We start from the raw sequence: 17,446 nt of genomic DNA, 5'->3' as shown, positions 1-17,446 counted from the left end.
GCTGGGAGGCATGAGCTACATTGTGTTCCAAATTTCAGAAGCGTTGGACCAGCAAAACCCCTGGACCCTCCTCACCTTCCCTTTCCTCCGTAGGTGGGTGGGTCATGTCCAGATGGCCGGGCCCCATTCCTTTCCTCCATTAGGCAGTGGTTTCAAAGGAAGGCATGATTGGTTCCCTTATTATCAGAGGGTGTTGCTTTGGCTGACCAGCAGATGGCTGTTGCGGAACAGAACTGTGGTTCCAACTGTCACAGGTGTGGCATGTACGCAATAACAGTTGTGACATGTGTACGCACAACAGGAGATGTGGAAACAGTATGGAAACCTGGCCGCCCGTGAAATCGTGTTGTGTGAAAATTTCAAAGCTGTCGGTCCAGTAGTTTGGGGAGATTGCCTGTCAGCCAAGAAAAGCGCTGATAGATTTTTTATATAGATAGATAGATTACATGCAGCCTAACATCAGGTTCACGCGGACTACAGCATAGGTGTCAAACTTCGCAGCCCTCCAGATGAACTTTGGACTGCAGTTCCCATCATCCTTGCCAGCATCGCGCTGGCGGGGATGATAGAGAACTATGATCCAACATCTGGAGAACTCTGAATTGTACCTAATGAATTCAGTATCAAAAAAAGCTATTTGTTGAGGAGTTGAATGTACCCGCAAAGGAATTTAATAGTTGAATGTAAACTATTAGTCCATTGTATAAAACTCAGTCATCTTTGAAGAATCAGTAGAAACAAAAAATAAATCATCAATAAATCTTTTTGTAAAAGACAGCTACGCTTCATTTCTATCCGGGGTTCCACGCCTTCTAAAATCCTTAATGCATTTGTTATTGAATGTCCCATTTTCAGTAACTGTCCTGGCTCATTCTGTCCCTGTGGAAAAGGTAGATTATAAATAATGTAAATAAAAGAAACACCTGGCGTACATAAGTTCTGTTATTGTAATTTTGCCATTTAATGTGTCACATTAATATTTATGCTAGGAAAGGAATATTTATGCTAAGAAGGAATATTTATGCTAGGAAAGGAAAACCAGAACCAGACTCAGGGGAAGGACCTGATGCCAAAGAAAGCATCTGCAAAGCTGAGGTCAAACATGTGTGTGTGTGTGTGTGTGTGTGTGTGTGTGTGTGTGTGTGTACGTGCGTGTGTCTGTGTGTTTAATGGAAGGGGAAGGAGAGGAGGCTGAGCAGCTGACTCTGCCATTGAATTTGGACACAAGGCAACAGGCTGGAGGGAACTGAGGGGACTGGACACAGCCAGGCCATGTGACACCTGATTTTACGACAGTCCCAGTGCACATGCAGACATGTGTCTCTTTTTTTCTCCTTACATGCCATCACGAAGAGTGAGACACGCCTCCTCAGTGTAGATGTGGTGGCAGAGATGGCCAAGCACTGCTGCCCATCCTTGCAGTCTGCTGTAGCTATAACATTGTGATGCTCCTCCAGGATGCAGCTGGCCACCCAAATGGGAGGGAGGAAAAGAGGAAGGACGAGCCACATCAGAAGTGTCACAGCGGTGGCCATTTTGCCTCAAAGCTTGCTTAACTCAACAACTCAAGTCCCAGACTGTGGGAGAGGCAGGAGGGCGGAAGCCTGAGGGAAGGAAATGTCTGCATGCTTCTTTTCTTTTCTCTGGGCTACCTAGTACTCTCCCTCAGGAGCATCAAGGTATCTGCCTACTCCCACCTCTAGTTATGCCCTGGTACTGCTGTGTGCAGCTGAGAAGCAGTCAATTCACAATTTTGCTTCACAGTGTGGTTTTGCATTGTGCACAATGCTTTTTCACTTACTGTTATTTTTCATTAATGTACTGCAGGGTTTGTATTTTGCATATCCACAAAAGTTAGCTTTTCAAGAGTCTGGGTGTGGGGTGTCACTTGTGCCATGGTGAAAGGAATCCCATATCTTTGGCAAGGTCTATCACAGCTTCAGCATGGCAATAGGAAATTTGGATCTTCCTGGCTCTGTGGCAGCATACACAATTGCACTATCAATTCATTGTCCTCCATTTCTGTTCCCCTCCCCAGAAATATCTTGATGGGATGCACCATTTTGCCCTTCTTTGTTTGCCATTTTGGGAGGTTTCACTTGGTTCCCTGGTAAAAACATCCATCTCCCCACATAGTTTCTCCCCCCACCCCCCACCCCGGCCCCAGCAGCAATGAATTTAGTATTGATAGATCACTGGCCTAAACTGTAAATAGGACTTGATCCTTAGGAGAAGGGGAAGTTTCCCCAACAGTGTAAACTAGCCTATTAGCCTGGGGCTCCCTCCCACACAGTCGATGACCAATCTAAAATGTGTTTTTTCCAAGACCAATATTTGGAAGGATGGTTGCCAATATCAATAATAACACACACACAGCACTGGAGAAAAGTGTTGTTGTTTTTTAAGTTTTTGTTCTGGAGTGCCTTTAATGCAGTGATGGCGACCTATGGCCTGCCAGTGCCAGAATTGTACTCAAACCCTTTCTGTGAACGCAGCGCCAAACAGAGTGTCCCCACATCTGAAACGGCCTAGGCTGCTTCTTCTTCTTCTTCTTCTTCTTCTTCTTCTTCTTCTTCTTCTTCTTCAGTTCCCCTGGAAAAAAGTCTCCTTTGGTGAGTGGACTCTATTGCATTAAACCCAGCTGAGCTCTGTTCCCAGTTTCATACTCAAAATCTCAAGGTATTCCCCAACCCATATCTAGACAGGCATATAATTTGATAGAAGTCATGGTGGCAGTGGGTGAACTGGAATGAGGCTCACTTACCTGTGTTTCTACCTGTAAACATTGCTTCAGTACTGATCTCCTTATAATGTAATTAGATAATAGTTACTGTTGGTAGAATTATTAATTGTACAAATTGCAAGACCTCTGGTATGCATTGCACAAATTCCAAGACCTTTGGCACCCATACAGGACTATGTAAGGGATGGATGAAGATGCTGAAGCTCTGAACAGACTCTGCCAAGAGACTTGGAAGACCCAAGAGACCTGCCAAGAGACCTGGCAGAGCCAAGAGACCTGCCAAGAGACCTGGCAGAGCCAAGAGACCTGCCAAGAGACCTGGCAGAGCAAGAGACCTGGCAGAGCCAAGAGACCTGCCAAGAGACCTGGCAGAGCCAAGAGACCTGCCAAGAGACCTGGCAGAGCAAGAGACCTGGCAGGTTGCTCCACAAAGACCGATACACAATCCAATGGGAGGAATAAGTATGCTCTTCATACTTTTTGCTGTAACTTCCTGGATACTACTGTTTTTAAAGCTTCAGTGGGCCAGGCGCAGCTTACCACCCGGACCAATTCCCTTTCCCTTCATAGGTGTTGGAAGATCCACACCTGGTGCGTGTGTATCCCTTGAAAAGTAGCAGAGTGCACGGAGGCTAAACACAGGGAAGCTTACCTGAGCACAAACACGTGGTTGAGCTTGCTAGAGAGAACTTCAGAACACAAAAGAAAGTCAGAGTCATTTGTAGTTTCTAATCTAGTAAAAAGAGTATTTATTAGTGAACTCCATTCTGGATAGAAAGGTGGAGAGATAGGTTCACTATCTAGTCTAATCTAGCTGGATGGAGGCGGATGCGTAGGAGACACATCCTCTCCCTAGGCATGGTGAAGGTAAGAGTAATGGAGAGGTCCGAGAAGAAGGTGGAAGCAAGGGAGGAAGTCCCTAAGAGTATCAGTCTACATCAAAGGGATAGACTCAGCATGATAGAGTAAAGGTGACAAATTCCTAAGTCCCTATCTAGCCACTAGCTCGCTAGTAAAAAACCCCTCTGTAGGATGAGGCAGGAAACAGCGTAAAGTCCCTTTCTTCCAACAATAGGAACCCTGTGGTATTGGCCCTTGCCATTGGAAAAGGTATGTATTTGCATGTGTTGATGATACACAATAGGCCAGCTGAGAAAGCAAAATGGAGCTGTCATTTATGGGTATGTTTGACTCCCAAATGCATTGCGTAGTTTGATCCTGTGTGTGATGGACACTGGCAGAGATTCTTGGAGCAAGAGCATTGAGACTCAAAATGTGGGGTAGTGGTTACAGCATCTACCAAGGCTCGGAGAGAGCAAGTTTACACCCCTACTTGTGACTGAAAATCACCGGGGTCTTTGGGCCAATGGTTCTCCCATTGCCAACCCCCCCCCCCCCAGCGTTGTTGTGTGAATCACATGGAGAATGGTATTTCAGAGGGCAGCTGTAGAAAAGGTAGATTACATTGCAGGGGTACCTTACAGATTGATAAAATGGGGGGGGGGTTGTGGGCGGGAGGGGGATATAAGCTTTTGAGAGTCCAAACATTTTAGGAGTATGATGAACGGAACTTTTACTCTTGAAAGATTATAGCCTGAATATATTGTTGGTCTCTAAGATAGTACTGGACTCAAGTGGAGAATAGAGAATCATATAGATGGCTCTGAACATCTTGGAGGGAGGAGGGAGGGAGGGAGGGAGGGAGGGAGGGAGGGAGGGAGGGAGGAAAGAAAGAAAGAAAGAAAGAAAGAAAGAAAGAAAGAAAGAAAGAAAGAAAGAAAGAAAGAAAGAAAGAAAGAAAGAAAGAAAGAAAGAAAGAAAGAAAGAAAAAGAAAGAAAGAAAGACCTGGACCTTAGATTTGCATGGAAAATGCTCAATTTTCCTTAGCATGAACAAGGCTTTGCTCTGAGTTACTGGATTGCTTTATGCATGAAGGATGCTTGAGACTCAAGTTTCACTTATATTTTTGCAATTACAGATGGAGATCAGAAAGATATATTTTTAACAGCTGGGTTGTTAATCACATTCACTTAATAATCACATTCACCTATTAATCACAATAAAAAAGCTAACTTGGTCATAAGTAGTATTCAAATCAAGTCCAGCTACTCAAATGGAATGTTCTGATACTGAGTCATCATAATGTCACAAAACTCTACAACTGTCCTTTATGAGAGCCAGGGCTGAGAGTCAGCATGGTGTAGTGGAGTCAGACTTCAGTCCAAAACAAAGAAACTGTAGACGTAAGCTATAGCCTTTATTGGGAAACCAAAGATCAGAACAAGCAATAGACACTTCTAAAGAGTCACAAGGCAATGCTTGGGCTTAAATTCCCCTCCTCACCATGGCCAAAAGGCGCAAAGGGCCCCCCGTTTCCCACAGAAGAAAAGGGAGAGTGTACAAAGGAAATTGAAAGTACAAAGGGAGATGGCATTTCACACTGATAGCGGTTTGAGCTAAACCAGACCCTCAAGCAGAGAGGAGGCAAATAATGTGGGAGAAATGGAGCCTAGGGACTAGGAAATCTGAATTTTCATGCATGCTCCATCAACATGGGCGACCATCCCTCCCTCACCAACAAGTGGACTCAAACAATGAGATTTTTGCTACACCATTGTGGTCATTTCGAAGTCACCATCACATTATAGAACATGCCCCAACTCACAAATCTGAACACAGCAATGGGCCATGCCACACAGCAAAAATAATTTTTTTAAAAAACATATTCAAAATGCTTTCAAAATGTTTTATTACTGCTGTGAAAAATGTTTATGGTGTTGTATCCCCCCCCCCCAATTGGGGGAAACAGCATTACTTTCAATGTTGTTTAAACTGGGGACCCCAGATTCTCCCTTTAATGTGGATTTAAAAGGAGAATCTGGGCTCCCTAGTTTAAACAAGTGATGCTGGAATCCACCTCCAAACAGCATCACTTTCAATGGTGTTTAAACTAGGTAGCCCGGATTTTCCTTCTAAATCTACCTGAAAGGGAGAATCTGGAGTCCCCAGTTTAAACAACATTGAAAGTGATGATATTTTGGGGTTGGATTCTTCCCACCCTGAAACAGCATCACTTTCAATGTTTAAACTGGGGACCTCAGATTCTCCCTTTAAATCCATGCTGAAGGGGGTGGATTTAAAAGGAGAATCCGGGGAAATTTGGGGGACGCCTGCTGTCAGGGGTGCAATTGTTAAGCTAGCAGCACCAAACTTTCAGGGTATCTTTAAGAGACTCTCCTGCTTATACCACCCATGTTTGGTGAAGTTTGGTTCAGGGGGTCCAAAGTTATGGACCCTCAAAGGTGTAGCCACCATCTTCATTAGCTCCCATTGGAAACAATGGGGGATGGGGCATCCCCTTTGAAAGTCCATAACTTTGGGGGGCCCTGACCAAACTTCACAAAACCTGGGTAGAATCATCACGAGAGTCTCCCAACAAATTCCTAAAATTTTGGTGCTGCCTGCCTAAAAACTGCACCCCCTGCAGACCCAAAACAGAAAAAACCACTAAAAAATACAAAAACCCACAAACAGGGGGCAAAACTTTGGACATGTAATGGGGGGGGGGGTTAAACCCAAGAACCCCCCCTTACCTATGTCCTCTGTGGCTATTGGAAAGACAAACACAAAGGGCCAGATCTGTGATGTCTGCTCTGATCCCCAGTGCCTCTTTCTCTTTTCTGTTTAACTTCTGTACTCTTCTTGACCCTTGGACCTTCCATTCAGTCCTGAGAATTGGCTTGATTTCAAATACATGGTGACAAATGACTCTATATTATCATTAATAGTCCTTCTTTATCCTTGGCCAAATTCCCAGATAGATTAGCCTCAAATGCCATGAAAACAAGAAGAATTAGAGACTGTCACTTATTTACCAGTTCCTCTACACCTGAATGGAATAAAACTGCATGCCGTATTTTGCGCTTAAACTGATGACGTCAGGAAGAGGCACTCCAATTGAAGAAGCAGAATTTGGATTTATAACCCGCTTTTCTCAACTGTAAGGAGTTCCAAAGTGGCTTGCAAACCTCTTCTCTTCCTCTTCCCCACAACAGACACCTTGTGGGGCAGGTGGGGCTGAGAGAAAGGGTTGTCAGATCCAGAAACACGGGCTATCAGATTTTGTGGAAACCAATGGTAATGGTGAAAAAGCCAACTTTTTTTCTACAAGACAACATGTAAGAGAAGGTTTTGCTTTTTCAGATTATTATACCTAACTAGCGGGCTTGGCCACACGTTGCTGTGGCTCAGTCTGGTGAAGTGGAAAAGAAAGAAAAGGGGAAGCGAACTGTTTAAACATGTGTCATTGCACAATGCTTGCAAGGGAGGGGCAAGGGGCCCCTCACTCCCCTCCCTCTCTCCCGTTCCCTTGCATGGCACCCCGCCCCATCCCTCCCTAACGTTCCCTTTCCTCTGCTAGGGTGGGTGGGCCATGTCCAGGTGGCTGACCCTGTCCCTTTCACTCACTTCCCTTGCAGGCAAATTACCTAGCTTAAAACACCTTGGGAGGCATGAGCTACGTTGTGTCTCACTGGGAATTTCAGGAGCCGCTTTGCAGTCCCAGCCAAACCCCCGGACCCTCCCTCACGCCTTCCCCTTCCTCCACGTTAGGGCCATGTCCAGATCACTGGACCCCATCCTTTCACTCCAAGATGGCAGCTGCTCTTCTAAGGAAGGCATGGATTTGGTTCTGGAGGGGTCTTTGCAGGGCTGTGTGAGCCGTGAAGGGTCTGGTGGATTTTGTTCCTAATGTTTAGCACTCTGCATCTGTGGTGGCTGGAGGATGATATTCAGGAGGTGTATCACAGAGAAAAGTCAGTTTCTCACTGTGTCTAAATGAGAAGGGAAAGTTTAGTGGGGTATATATTGTCCATGTCCCAGGGTGGGGAACCAATCATTAACTGTTTGGGTGGAACTTGCTATGCAAAGGTGTGGTTTGAGTGCATTGTGTATTGCTGGATTGGGGTTATCAGTCCCATTTTTTAGAGTTACTGGGCACCAGGCCCTGCTAATCTTCAAAGTCTCTTTCTTTCTCTTATTGAAATTCCAAGTCCTGGTGTTTTGTAGAATTTCCAATGGCCTCCCTGTGCAGATCTGACATAGTAGGCTTCTGAATTGTCCAAAATTTCCCAGTGTTCTCTGCAATAAAATGTTATGTCCAGTTTTGTTTAACACGTGTTCTGCTAACTGCAGATTTTTTTTCTCAGGATGGTTAAGCTTCAACAGTGTCTTTCGCATTGTTCCTTGCACACGGGTCTGAATGCTTTCGCGTTTGTGGTTTCCTATGCGTAGACCTAACTCCATAGATAAGCAGGAATTATGCTGGATATACTCCTGCAGTAGCGAGGGGGGCTCTCTTGTCCTTTGCTGAGCGTTTAGGCATCTGCTGTAGTATTTCCTGGTGGGTTTGAAAATGGTTTGTATGAGGTAATAAGCTTTTTCATCCAGTTTCCCTATTTGATCTGTGATTCCCTTTGATGTATAGGTAGTGGAAATATTCTTTCTCGGTGGTGGGCTGTTTCTCCTCAGTCCTCTGGGTTTCTCTTTGTCTTTAAAGCTCTTCTGATTTCTGTTGTGGAGTAGCCATGACTAGCCACGTAGAGTATTATTACCAGTCTAGGATGGTTGGTTTCATCAGGGAGTGAGAGATGAGGGATTCACGGATTCATTTTTTTGCACTTGATCTGTCAGAGTTTTGATTATGTCCCCTTTTCTACTATTTGTGGATGAGATCTATTTAGGAGTTTGTATGTAGATACCTCCGTCTGTGTGCTTTCAGTTTTGTGCGTATACTGTGTACGGCCCAATTCTGGTGGACAGGTCTCTGCTAAAGATATAAGATACATCCTAAAAAAAAAAAGGCAGTTTCCCTTCTTTTTCAGTTTCCATGGTAAATTGTATGTTTGGGTGGATGCTGTTAAGGTGGTTCAGAAAATTAAGCAGTTCTTCCTCACCCCGGCTCCAGATTGTTAAAGTGTCATCCACAAATCGGAGCCAAGTTGCAGGTTTCCTGGGTGCTGTTTTGAGGGCTTCTTTCCCAAAACGTTCCATATAAAAATTGGTTATCACTGGGCTGAGGGGGCTTCCCATGGCCATCCCATTGGTCTGCTCATAATAATCACTGTCCCATTGGAAGTAGCTGGTTGTTAGGCAGTGTTGAAATAAAGCTGTGATGTCATGTGGAAGCATTTGGCCCAGGGGTAGGGAACCTTTAACACTCAAAGAGCCATTTGGACCCTTTTTCCACGGGAAAAGAAAACACTTGGAGCCGCAAATAATTTTTGACATTTAAAATAAAGATAACACTGTATATATTGGGGTTTTTAAACCTTTTACTCCACTCATTCTGAGAAGCGCATGGATACAGGGCGGGCAACGATGCAGGGCGGGCAAGGATGAAGCCAGCAGCTCGGCTTCACCGGCCGCCGGGAAAGCACCTGCCCCACTCCAACGGGGCGGGCGAGAGGGGAAGCCTGCAGCGCGGCCCAGCCAGCCACGAGCAATTGGTGCTGCTGCCCTGCTGCCTGCAGGGCGGCCAAGGATGAAGCCGGTGGCTCGGCTCGTGGAGCCGCAGTGCAAGGGCAGAAGAGCCGCATACGGCCCTCGAGCCGCAGGTTCCCTACCCCTGATCTGGCCGATGAGTGCAAGTGTGTCTTTCACTGAAACTTTGGTGAACAGTGAGACAACATCAAAGCTGATCGGTCTGTCGCTAGGGTTGAGATGGAGATTGCTAATTTTCTCGATGAAGTGGGCTGAGTCTTTAACATAATGCGCTGTGTGTGTCCAATGTGGTCTTTGTAACTATGAAGTCGGGTTAAAGAATTTTGCCAGTTCATATGTGGGGGAACCAATCGCACTCACAGTAGGTCTGAGTGGAATGGAGTCCTTGTGGATTTTGGGGAGTCCATATAATCGGGGTGGAAGAGCTTCTGACTTGCAGAGTCGTTGGCATGTGTCTGGTTGAATGGAGGAGCTCTTAATCAATGTGATGGTTTGGCGAGTGATTTTCTTGGTTGGGTCTTGTTTCAGTTTTTTTTGTGCATTTATTGGGATCCAGGAGTTCTCCTTGATTTTTTTCTTTATATTATTGTTCAGTCTTCATGATTACTAAGTTGCATTTCCCTTGTCTGCTGGAATTATGATGATTGGATCTTGAGCTAAGATTCTTAATAGCATTTCTTTCCTTTCGTAAGTGATATTACTGGGGGAAGTTTTGCTTTTTTGCAATATTCTTTAAGCTGTTTCTCACTCTTGAATTCCTTTGTTTAGCACTCTTCCAGGAAGGAGTATGCTCAGATGGCTGAATTCTTATCGTTGGCAATGATGTCTTCCACGGGAACTCTGGTGGGAGTAACAGCAAAATTGCCTCCCTTGGCCAGGATGGATGTTTCATCACTGGAAAGATGCCGTTCAGTCAAATTTATAATGATTCTTGAAGTGTCCAATGAAGGGTTTCTGTTGGTGCTGATGTTTTTGGATTTTGCTGAATTTCTGCTTCTGTCTTTTTGTGTGTAGGTGAGGTTGTCAATTTTGTCCCAGTCCTGGCTTCTCATTTTTTGACTGATGTGGATGTGGAGAAGTAGTAACACCTTGTCTATGGCTGCAAGTTCTATGCAGGTGGTGTGAATTCTCTCATGTACTAATACACATTCCAGGCAGTTATATATATGGTTAGCCTGTGGGGATTTGAAAGTTCTTTTTGCTTTGGGAAAGGCTGGAATAGTCTGGAATAGAAGGCATGGTTGTTTCCCTTGTATCAGAGGGTGTTGCTTTGACAGCCAGCAGATGGTGCTGTTGGGGAACAGAACTGTGGTTCCAACTGTCACAGGTGTGGCATATTCACAATAATGGCCACAGTTGTGACATGTTCACAACAGGAGGTGGGGAAACAGTATGAAAACCTGGCCGCACGTGAATGCGATGTTTTGTGAAAATTTCAAAGCAATCAGTCCAGTAATTTGGGAGATTGTCTATCAGCAGAAAAATAAACTGATAGATTTTTATAGAGAGAGATATGTTTACTTCCAAATGTGTTGTTTTTAACAACAACAGCAGCAGCAGCAGCAGCAGCAGCAGCAGCAGCAACAACAACAACAACAACAACAACAACAACAACAACAACAATAATAATAATAATAATAATAATAATAATAAGCCTTTATTTGGCATAACAATAATCATAACACAATAAAAAACCTGAGATAAAAGGTATACAAATACAAAGGTTTAAGATAAAAGGTATACAAATACAAAGGTTTAAGATAAAATATAAATTATTGATTGTGCATCACCTCCAGTAAAAATTGTGCAACCAATTCACAAGTTTCATTGTCAGAATTGTCCAGAAGAAAAGGAAGTCTACTTGATTCTTCCATTTCACTAGGTATCCTAGAAAGAATGTTGGAATATTTTGATCTGATATTAGCAGATTTTAGGGCAAAGCAAAGCAGTTGATGTGCCAAATGTTTCAATCTTGTTGTTTCACACCACAAGAGCATACCCTTTCAGCTCATTTCCCAAGGATTGTTAAATCTACCACGCAATAAAGCCGGAGGGGGAAAATATCATTGAAGCTGAAAGAAAGTGCTGCGGGAGTAGAGGCTCTTCTCTGCATTGGATTAGTTAAAAAAAATACAAATAGGAGCCATCCCTGTTTTGATATAGGGGTATTGAAAAGCATGTAAGGGTGAACAAAAGTTCTTCACTAGCAGCCCTTAAAATAAATTAGATCCATCTCGCTTTCCAACAATTCTTTTGTTTTAACAAGTTGTAGGATTCTCTGAACTAGGATAAGCGGGAAAAGCGAGAGTCGCAGAGGATATACCAAGTGATTCAATCTTTCTTCGGATCAGAGAGAACTACATGGATTGAAAGCCTGAGTATCAGACAAAGGTAGGTGAATCAGCGAAAGTGCATCATCATGCGAGAAATGCAGGCTAGAGTTTCAAGATTTAAAAGCTCTCAACCAAGCCCTATAAACTCCAATGAATTTTGGCCCAAGTTCTAAACAGAGGGCCGCCTCACGGTCTACACAATAATTTGGCAGGCCCATAGATTTTACGGAAAAATTTGGATTGGACAGTATTCAAAGGAGTCATTGGAACTGCTTGGAGCCAGATAGGTACTGCTACATAGCAAGTAACTGCGCTTCTATCTTAGGAGTTAGAAAGATTTTAGATGCTGCTGGGACAAGGAGTGGCACCCTTTCCATAAAAAAAGAAGCGTGGCAATGGCAGAATAACTGATGGTAGCACCTGCAATAGCAGCTTTTGTGGGAGGTAAATCCAAGGAGAGGCGTTATAAGAAAATGTAATTCCAAGATCCATTTCGTATTGGATTAACCTTGCTCCACTGGCACTTTATTAATCGCTTCCAGTTATGTTTTTTTTTGTGCATTGTTTGGCAAAGATCAAAATCTTGGTGCTTTTGATAATTTGGGGAGTGACTAGTCCGGTTATCCTGTACAGTACTCGCCCACATCTTATTCAGTAGTTCGATCTCAAGATCCAACTTTTGAAGCCGTAGTATAGAAGGATGGTATCTGTATCAGCATATAGAAGTATTGGAATATGCCTTGGGCCTAATTTAGGGCATGGTTATTAATTTTACCAATAAGGCTGGATGGAAGGTCACTCCAAAAAGAAATAAATTGAAAAGGGTTGGTGCTAACACACAGCCCTTGCCTCTCACACACCTTTAAAGTTGTAGAAATAGAACTTCAGTCATGAGACCTTCACGTGCGAGCACTTAACTCTGCAGTTTGTGTTGGTATAAAGTTGCCTGATTAGAAAAGAGAGGCTTTCATTGTCTATTCCTTTGTACTTAGCCAATTTATTCCAAAGAGCGCTTCTCTAGGGCTATTAAGTCAAAAGCTGCAACCTCCTAAATCAATTAGGGCAGGCATAAAGTTTGTTTTCAGCTATTGGACTTTTGGAGTATTTATTAACCAAATGCGTAAGAAGCATAGTGCATGGTCCATTCAACGATGGATTTCCCCTGCGTGAAGCCCTGATTTTGCTCTGGGCCAATGATGTTCTGATGAATCGTCCAGGCCTGTAGTTTGGGTAGAAGTGTCTTAGCATATATTTTCCCAATGACTGATGTCAAACTAATTGGGCGGAAGTTGGTAATAATAATAATAATAATAATAATAATAATAATAATAATAATAATAATAATAATAATAATAATAATAATAATAATAATAGGTCACTAGATACCATTATTTGAAAATCAAGTTTCAGCGTCTATGGCACAAACCAGCTGAGGTCGTCCCAGTGGTAATAGGCATGCTGGGCACCATCCCAAAAACACTAGGGCAGCATTTGAAACATCTTCGAATTGACAAAATTAACATCTGTCAAATTCAGAAGGCAGCCCTGCTGGGATCCGCACGAATACTACGCCGATACATTACAACTTCCTAGGCCTCTGGGTGAGGCTCGAATTGTAATGAAGGCCAACAACCAGCTGTGAAATCTATCATAACAGCAACAACAACAACAACAACAACAACAACAATAATAATAATAATAATAATAATGATAATGATAATAAGTGAGGCTCGAATTGTAATGAAGGCCAACAACCAGCTAAAGATCTGGCAGCTAAAGATCTACCATAATAATAATAATAAGATTTTTAAAATTTTCATTGTGCACGCACAACGAAATTACAAGCCTTCCCTGATGCACACTCTTCCAGACCTCACATCCCACCCTCCTCCAACCATCACTACACAGTCCCAACCACATCAGTGCGAAACCATGGAGTTCAGCATAGCCACAGCTCTCGAATAAAAGCTGTCTCTGAGCCTTTTTGTCCTTGTTTTTATGGTCTTATATCGTCTGCCAGATGGTAACATTTAAAAAAAAGAGTATGCAGGGTGAGGTGGGTCCTTCAGAATATTCTGAACTTTCTTTAGGCAACGGGAATTATAATGTTCGTCCAAGGAGGAAAGAGGGCAGCCAGTTTTCTCTGGGCAGTAGTAATCACCCTTTGGAGCGCCTTCCTATCGGCCACTGTGCAACTGGCAACTTGCAGTCAATTGACCCATAAAACAACCTCATACAACAGAAAACAGTATCCAGCCAACAACAGCAAACAGTTCCATAGATTAAAAGAACAAAAGAAGTAAGGTTACGTGGACTTAGGTGCAAAATAGTACAACAATGGAAAGGCTGCTTGAGATCTCTGGTTTTTAATTCTGAAAAACTGTCAGAAATTTTGCAACCTCTAATGTGATCCTAAAATGTTTGTCTTCTAGCAAAAAATGTATGCGGGATTGTTCTGTATTACCGCTAAATTTCGACCATAGAAGAAAATCTTTTGTTGATGCTCACGATGATAAAATCCGCAAAAAATAAGCCGATGTGGTAGGGTTTCTATATCCTGAGAGTTACAAGGTCATAGTCTGAAAGGATAAGGAACACCTGTGAGCCTACCATGAAAGTTTTCAGGTGAAAATGTGCTGAGCCTTGCTTTTGCGAACAGCCATCCATAGGGAAAAGCAATCATGGTTTTCAAGTAAATAGCTGTAAGGTTGTGGTGTGTGTGTGTGTAGTCTGACCTTGGAAAGGTTCCCCCTGGAGGCTTTTGGCTTAACGCCCGGGAAGGGGAATTTCACTGTTTTGGTTATCTTTCACTTGCTTGCTTGCCTGGTGTGAAACTCTGTGTGAAATCCTGCCTTGTTTGGCTACTCTCTTTGGCTGTGGAGCCTGTATTGTTTGCTCCTGCTATAAGCGTTTGAGTCAAGATCTGGGTTTCTAGCCTCTTGCATTTTGCTCTGTCTCACCTGGACTAAGTAAATGCCAGCTCAATAAAGAAGAACTTTAACAACCACGGTTGCTTTCTTTGACTGGATTCTTCTTACTGGTTTCAAGTTACAATGCTCCAGCATAGCACAACAAAATGGGACCACATTTACCACAGTAAAAAGAGCAGCAATTAAAGGGACCCACCAGTGCTGATTATATAATCAGTGCCTGGAGCCTTACCATTTTTCAGCTGGTCAAGTAGTTTGTCCACTTCCTCTGTCATAAGAATGTTTAGCTCCTCCACTGTATGTATAGCTCCTCCACTGAGGAGCTATACAGAGTACATCCAAGATTTGGGCTTCATCATCTTCATAGTGACCATTACGTTCAGAGAACAGGGTTTTAAAATGTATCTCCTAGATATCTACAGGGATGCCAGGTCCCCTTCTCTACCCCTAACCCCAGGGTGGGTGGGCCACAACCAGAAGATTGGCCCCTTTCCCTCCCCCCCCTCTCTAACTTTCCTGCCAGGGTGGGTGGGCCTTGACCCCTTTCCTCTCTCCTCCCCTTTGGATCATCAGCTGAGCCGAGTGCCCATGTAACCCCCATGCTCAGAATGGGTTGACCCAGAAAGGGGTGGAGACTCAAAGCAGCACGAGGCTGCAGAGCTCATGTAGTTTGGAGGAGACAAGGCTACCAGACTTGGACCTTGATTTCCATAAGCCCTTAACACCTTGTTAAGGTAACTGCAATGTTGTTGGGAACTACTGGAAAGATAATTGTTTATTTTTGCTATGTCGTAAATGTTGGAGTTTATTGTTTCAGGGTGTTTTTTTGTGTTTGTAATGGCTGAGAGTTCTCCTGGAAACCTTCATCATGTTGAATCCTGTTCACCAAGCCCTTGGAGTCTTCAAGAGCCAACCCACTTGCAGGAAGAACTGGACTTGGCAATATCAGAAGACTGTAACTAGAAGGACTTGAAATGCAACCTGAACAGGACCTTGAAGTGTGATGTCAAATGTTGATGTTTGATGTTATATGTTAAGAAAGTAAACCATTTTGTTTTTAAAATTTGTTGTTGCAAACCCATTCCAAGTTCCGCCCCACAGAACCCACAAATAGAGGTTACACCCGCAGCTGTCGTCTGGCTGTCCGCAGACTTTTTCTGCCTTGCCTTTCTTTTTGAACATGCCTGCATCTCCTTGCCAATGGTGGGGGGGGGAGTCTGGGGGCCTGGGAACAGCGGCTGGTTCCGAGGTTCGGAGTCAGGAGGGGTGAGGACCGTCAGATTAGATCTGAGCTGCTTGTTTGCTGGGTCAAGAGCAAGGCCCCTTCCGCACATGAAACCCATTTCTGCTGCGTTGCCGCCATCTGATTGGCAGCTGCGGTAGCCAGTTGGGATCGCTGGGATCCTGGAGGTAGGGCAGCATGGTTCGTATGGAAATGCCGTGTTTCCATGTGAACCGTGCAACTGAGATTTTTTCCCCCCACACCCAAGAATCTACCTCCCACCCCCGAGAAGTGCCCTCACCTGAGAATCCCCCCCCCAACTATCTGCATGGCTTGGCAGCCACCTATTAGGGCATCCCCTCTAATGGTGCCACCTGGGAAATCCACCATAATGGTGGAGGGAATGGGTTGGGAAGGGAACACTCCCACTTTCCTTAGTTTGCACAGGCAAGCAGGAAGTGTTTGCAATCCAGGTTTAAGCGAAAAAACTTGCAAAATGAGTGAGTTTCATTAAACCTGGGTTCTGGCCATGGGATGTTAACAGCTCTTATACATATTATTAAGAAGAGACAGTAAGTGTGGTATCTTAAATGCTTAATTTGGTGTTTATGAATAATAGTATTGTAGATATGTATTCTTTAAAAATATGTTCTAATTATTGTAGAATGAATCCCAAAGACGGCTAGAATAAGTATACAACAATTGTACTGAAGAAGGCTTTTTAAAGCCGAAAACGCAATATCAAGCAAGATGCGTTTTGTTTGATGCTTGCTTGTAATATACGTCCTACCTTTCAAGGTTGTCCTTGAATTGACTTGCTATGAGCAACTTCTTGGATAGCTTCAGCTGGAGAGCCAATTTCATGAATGGACTGAGTCTACATAGAGTTGTTACCTATTATGAATGAAATGTCTATTTTGACATGGACAAAAGTATTATGAATGGGAATTTAGCTGTGTATTATACCACAGTAAAATATTATGAATGAGACCTGAAAATTGCTGTGTTACATTGTGACTAAAATATCTTGCTTTGCTCTCACCCTAATATTTACATTTATTGTTAATTATGAAATGATTTTTCTGTATATAATTCTTCTATGAAGCAATAGGTTTGTATAACTTTGGTACAAAGTAGTTTTTGTTTATGTTGTTATTCCTATGAAGTAATAGGAAAATACATACATATGAAAATAATTTCCAAGTCAAGGACATGTTTTCACGTCATTATTTATTATCCTGTGGGTCCTGTTCAAATGTTAAAAAATATTAGATATTTCAAAACACATAGCACCATTCAGTTTCTTAGGGTGTGAACTCGCTTGTGTTACTAGGGTTTCCTTCACACTCTGACCTTGTGTATGTTTGGCCACCTGGGAAATCCACCATAATGGTGGAGGGAATGGGTTGGGAAGGGAACACTCCCACTTGCCTTAGTTCGCACAGGCAAGCAGGAAGTGTTTGCAATCCAGGTTTAAGTGAAAAAACTTGCAAAATTAGTGAGTTTCATTAAACCTGGGTCCTGGCCATTAAAACAAGTTAGCAGAGTTTTGAAGGAGAGTTCTGAGCAAACTTCCCCCACCCCAGAGGCTACCTACTCCAAGGGGGCAGGGGCGCAAAGCACTGGGGGGCGCTCCTGTGGGGGTGTGGCGAGAGTGTTGCGGGGGCGTGGCATTCTGGGGCATTCCAGGGCATGGCGGGGGCGTTCCGGGGTGGG

At 43.6% G+C, this 17,446-nt stretch overlaps 1 protein-coding gene across 1 annotated transcript in view; it reads left to right on the top strand.

Moving 5' to 3' along the window:
* Positions 1-2,927: 2,927 nt before the first annotated feature.
* The window catches only part of LOC125438534 (cytochrome P450 2F2-like), a 43,403-nt gene continuing 28,884 nt past the window's right edge, over positions 2,928-17,446 (top strand). Inside the window, exon 1 of the mRNA XM_048506965.1 lies at positions 2,928-3,162. Within this exon, the coding sequence (XP_048362922.1) occupies positions 2,928-3,162 (235 nt within the window). The remainder of the gene's footprint in view (positions 3,163-17,446) is intronic.

This window comes from Sphaerodactylus townsendi, linkage group LG08 (genome assembly GCF_021028975.2).
Source record: "Sphaerodactylus townsendi isolate TG3544 linkage group LG08, MPM_Stown_v2.3, whole genome shotgun sequence".
Lineage (NCBI taxonomy): Eukaryota > Metazoa > Chordata > Lepidosauria > Squamata > Sphaerodactylidae > Sphaerodactylus > Sphaerodactylus townsendi.
The sequence above is the reverse complement of the archived record's forward strand: the minus strand, read 5'-3'. Positions and strand labels throughout refer to the sequence as shown.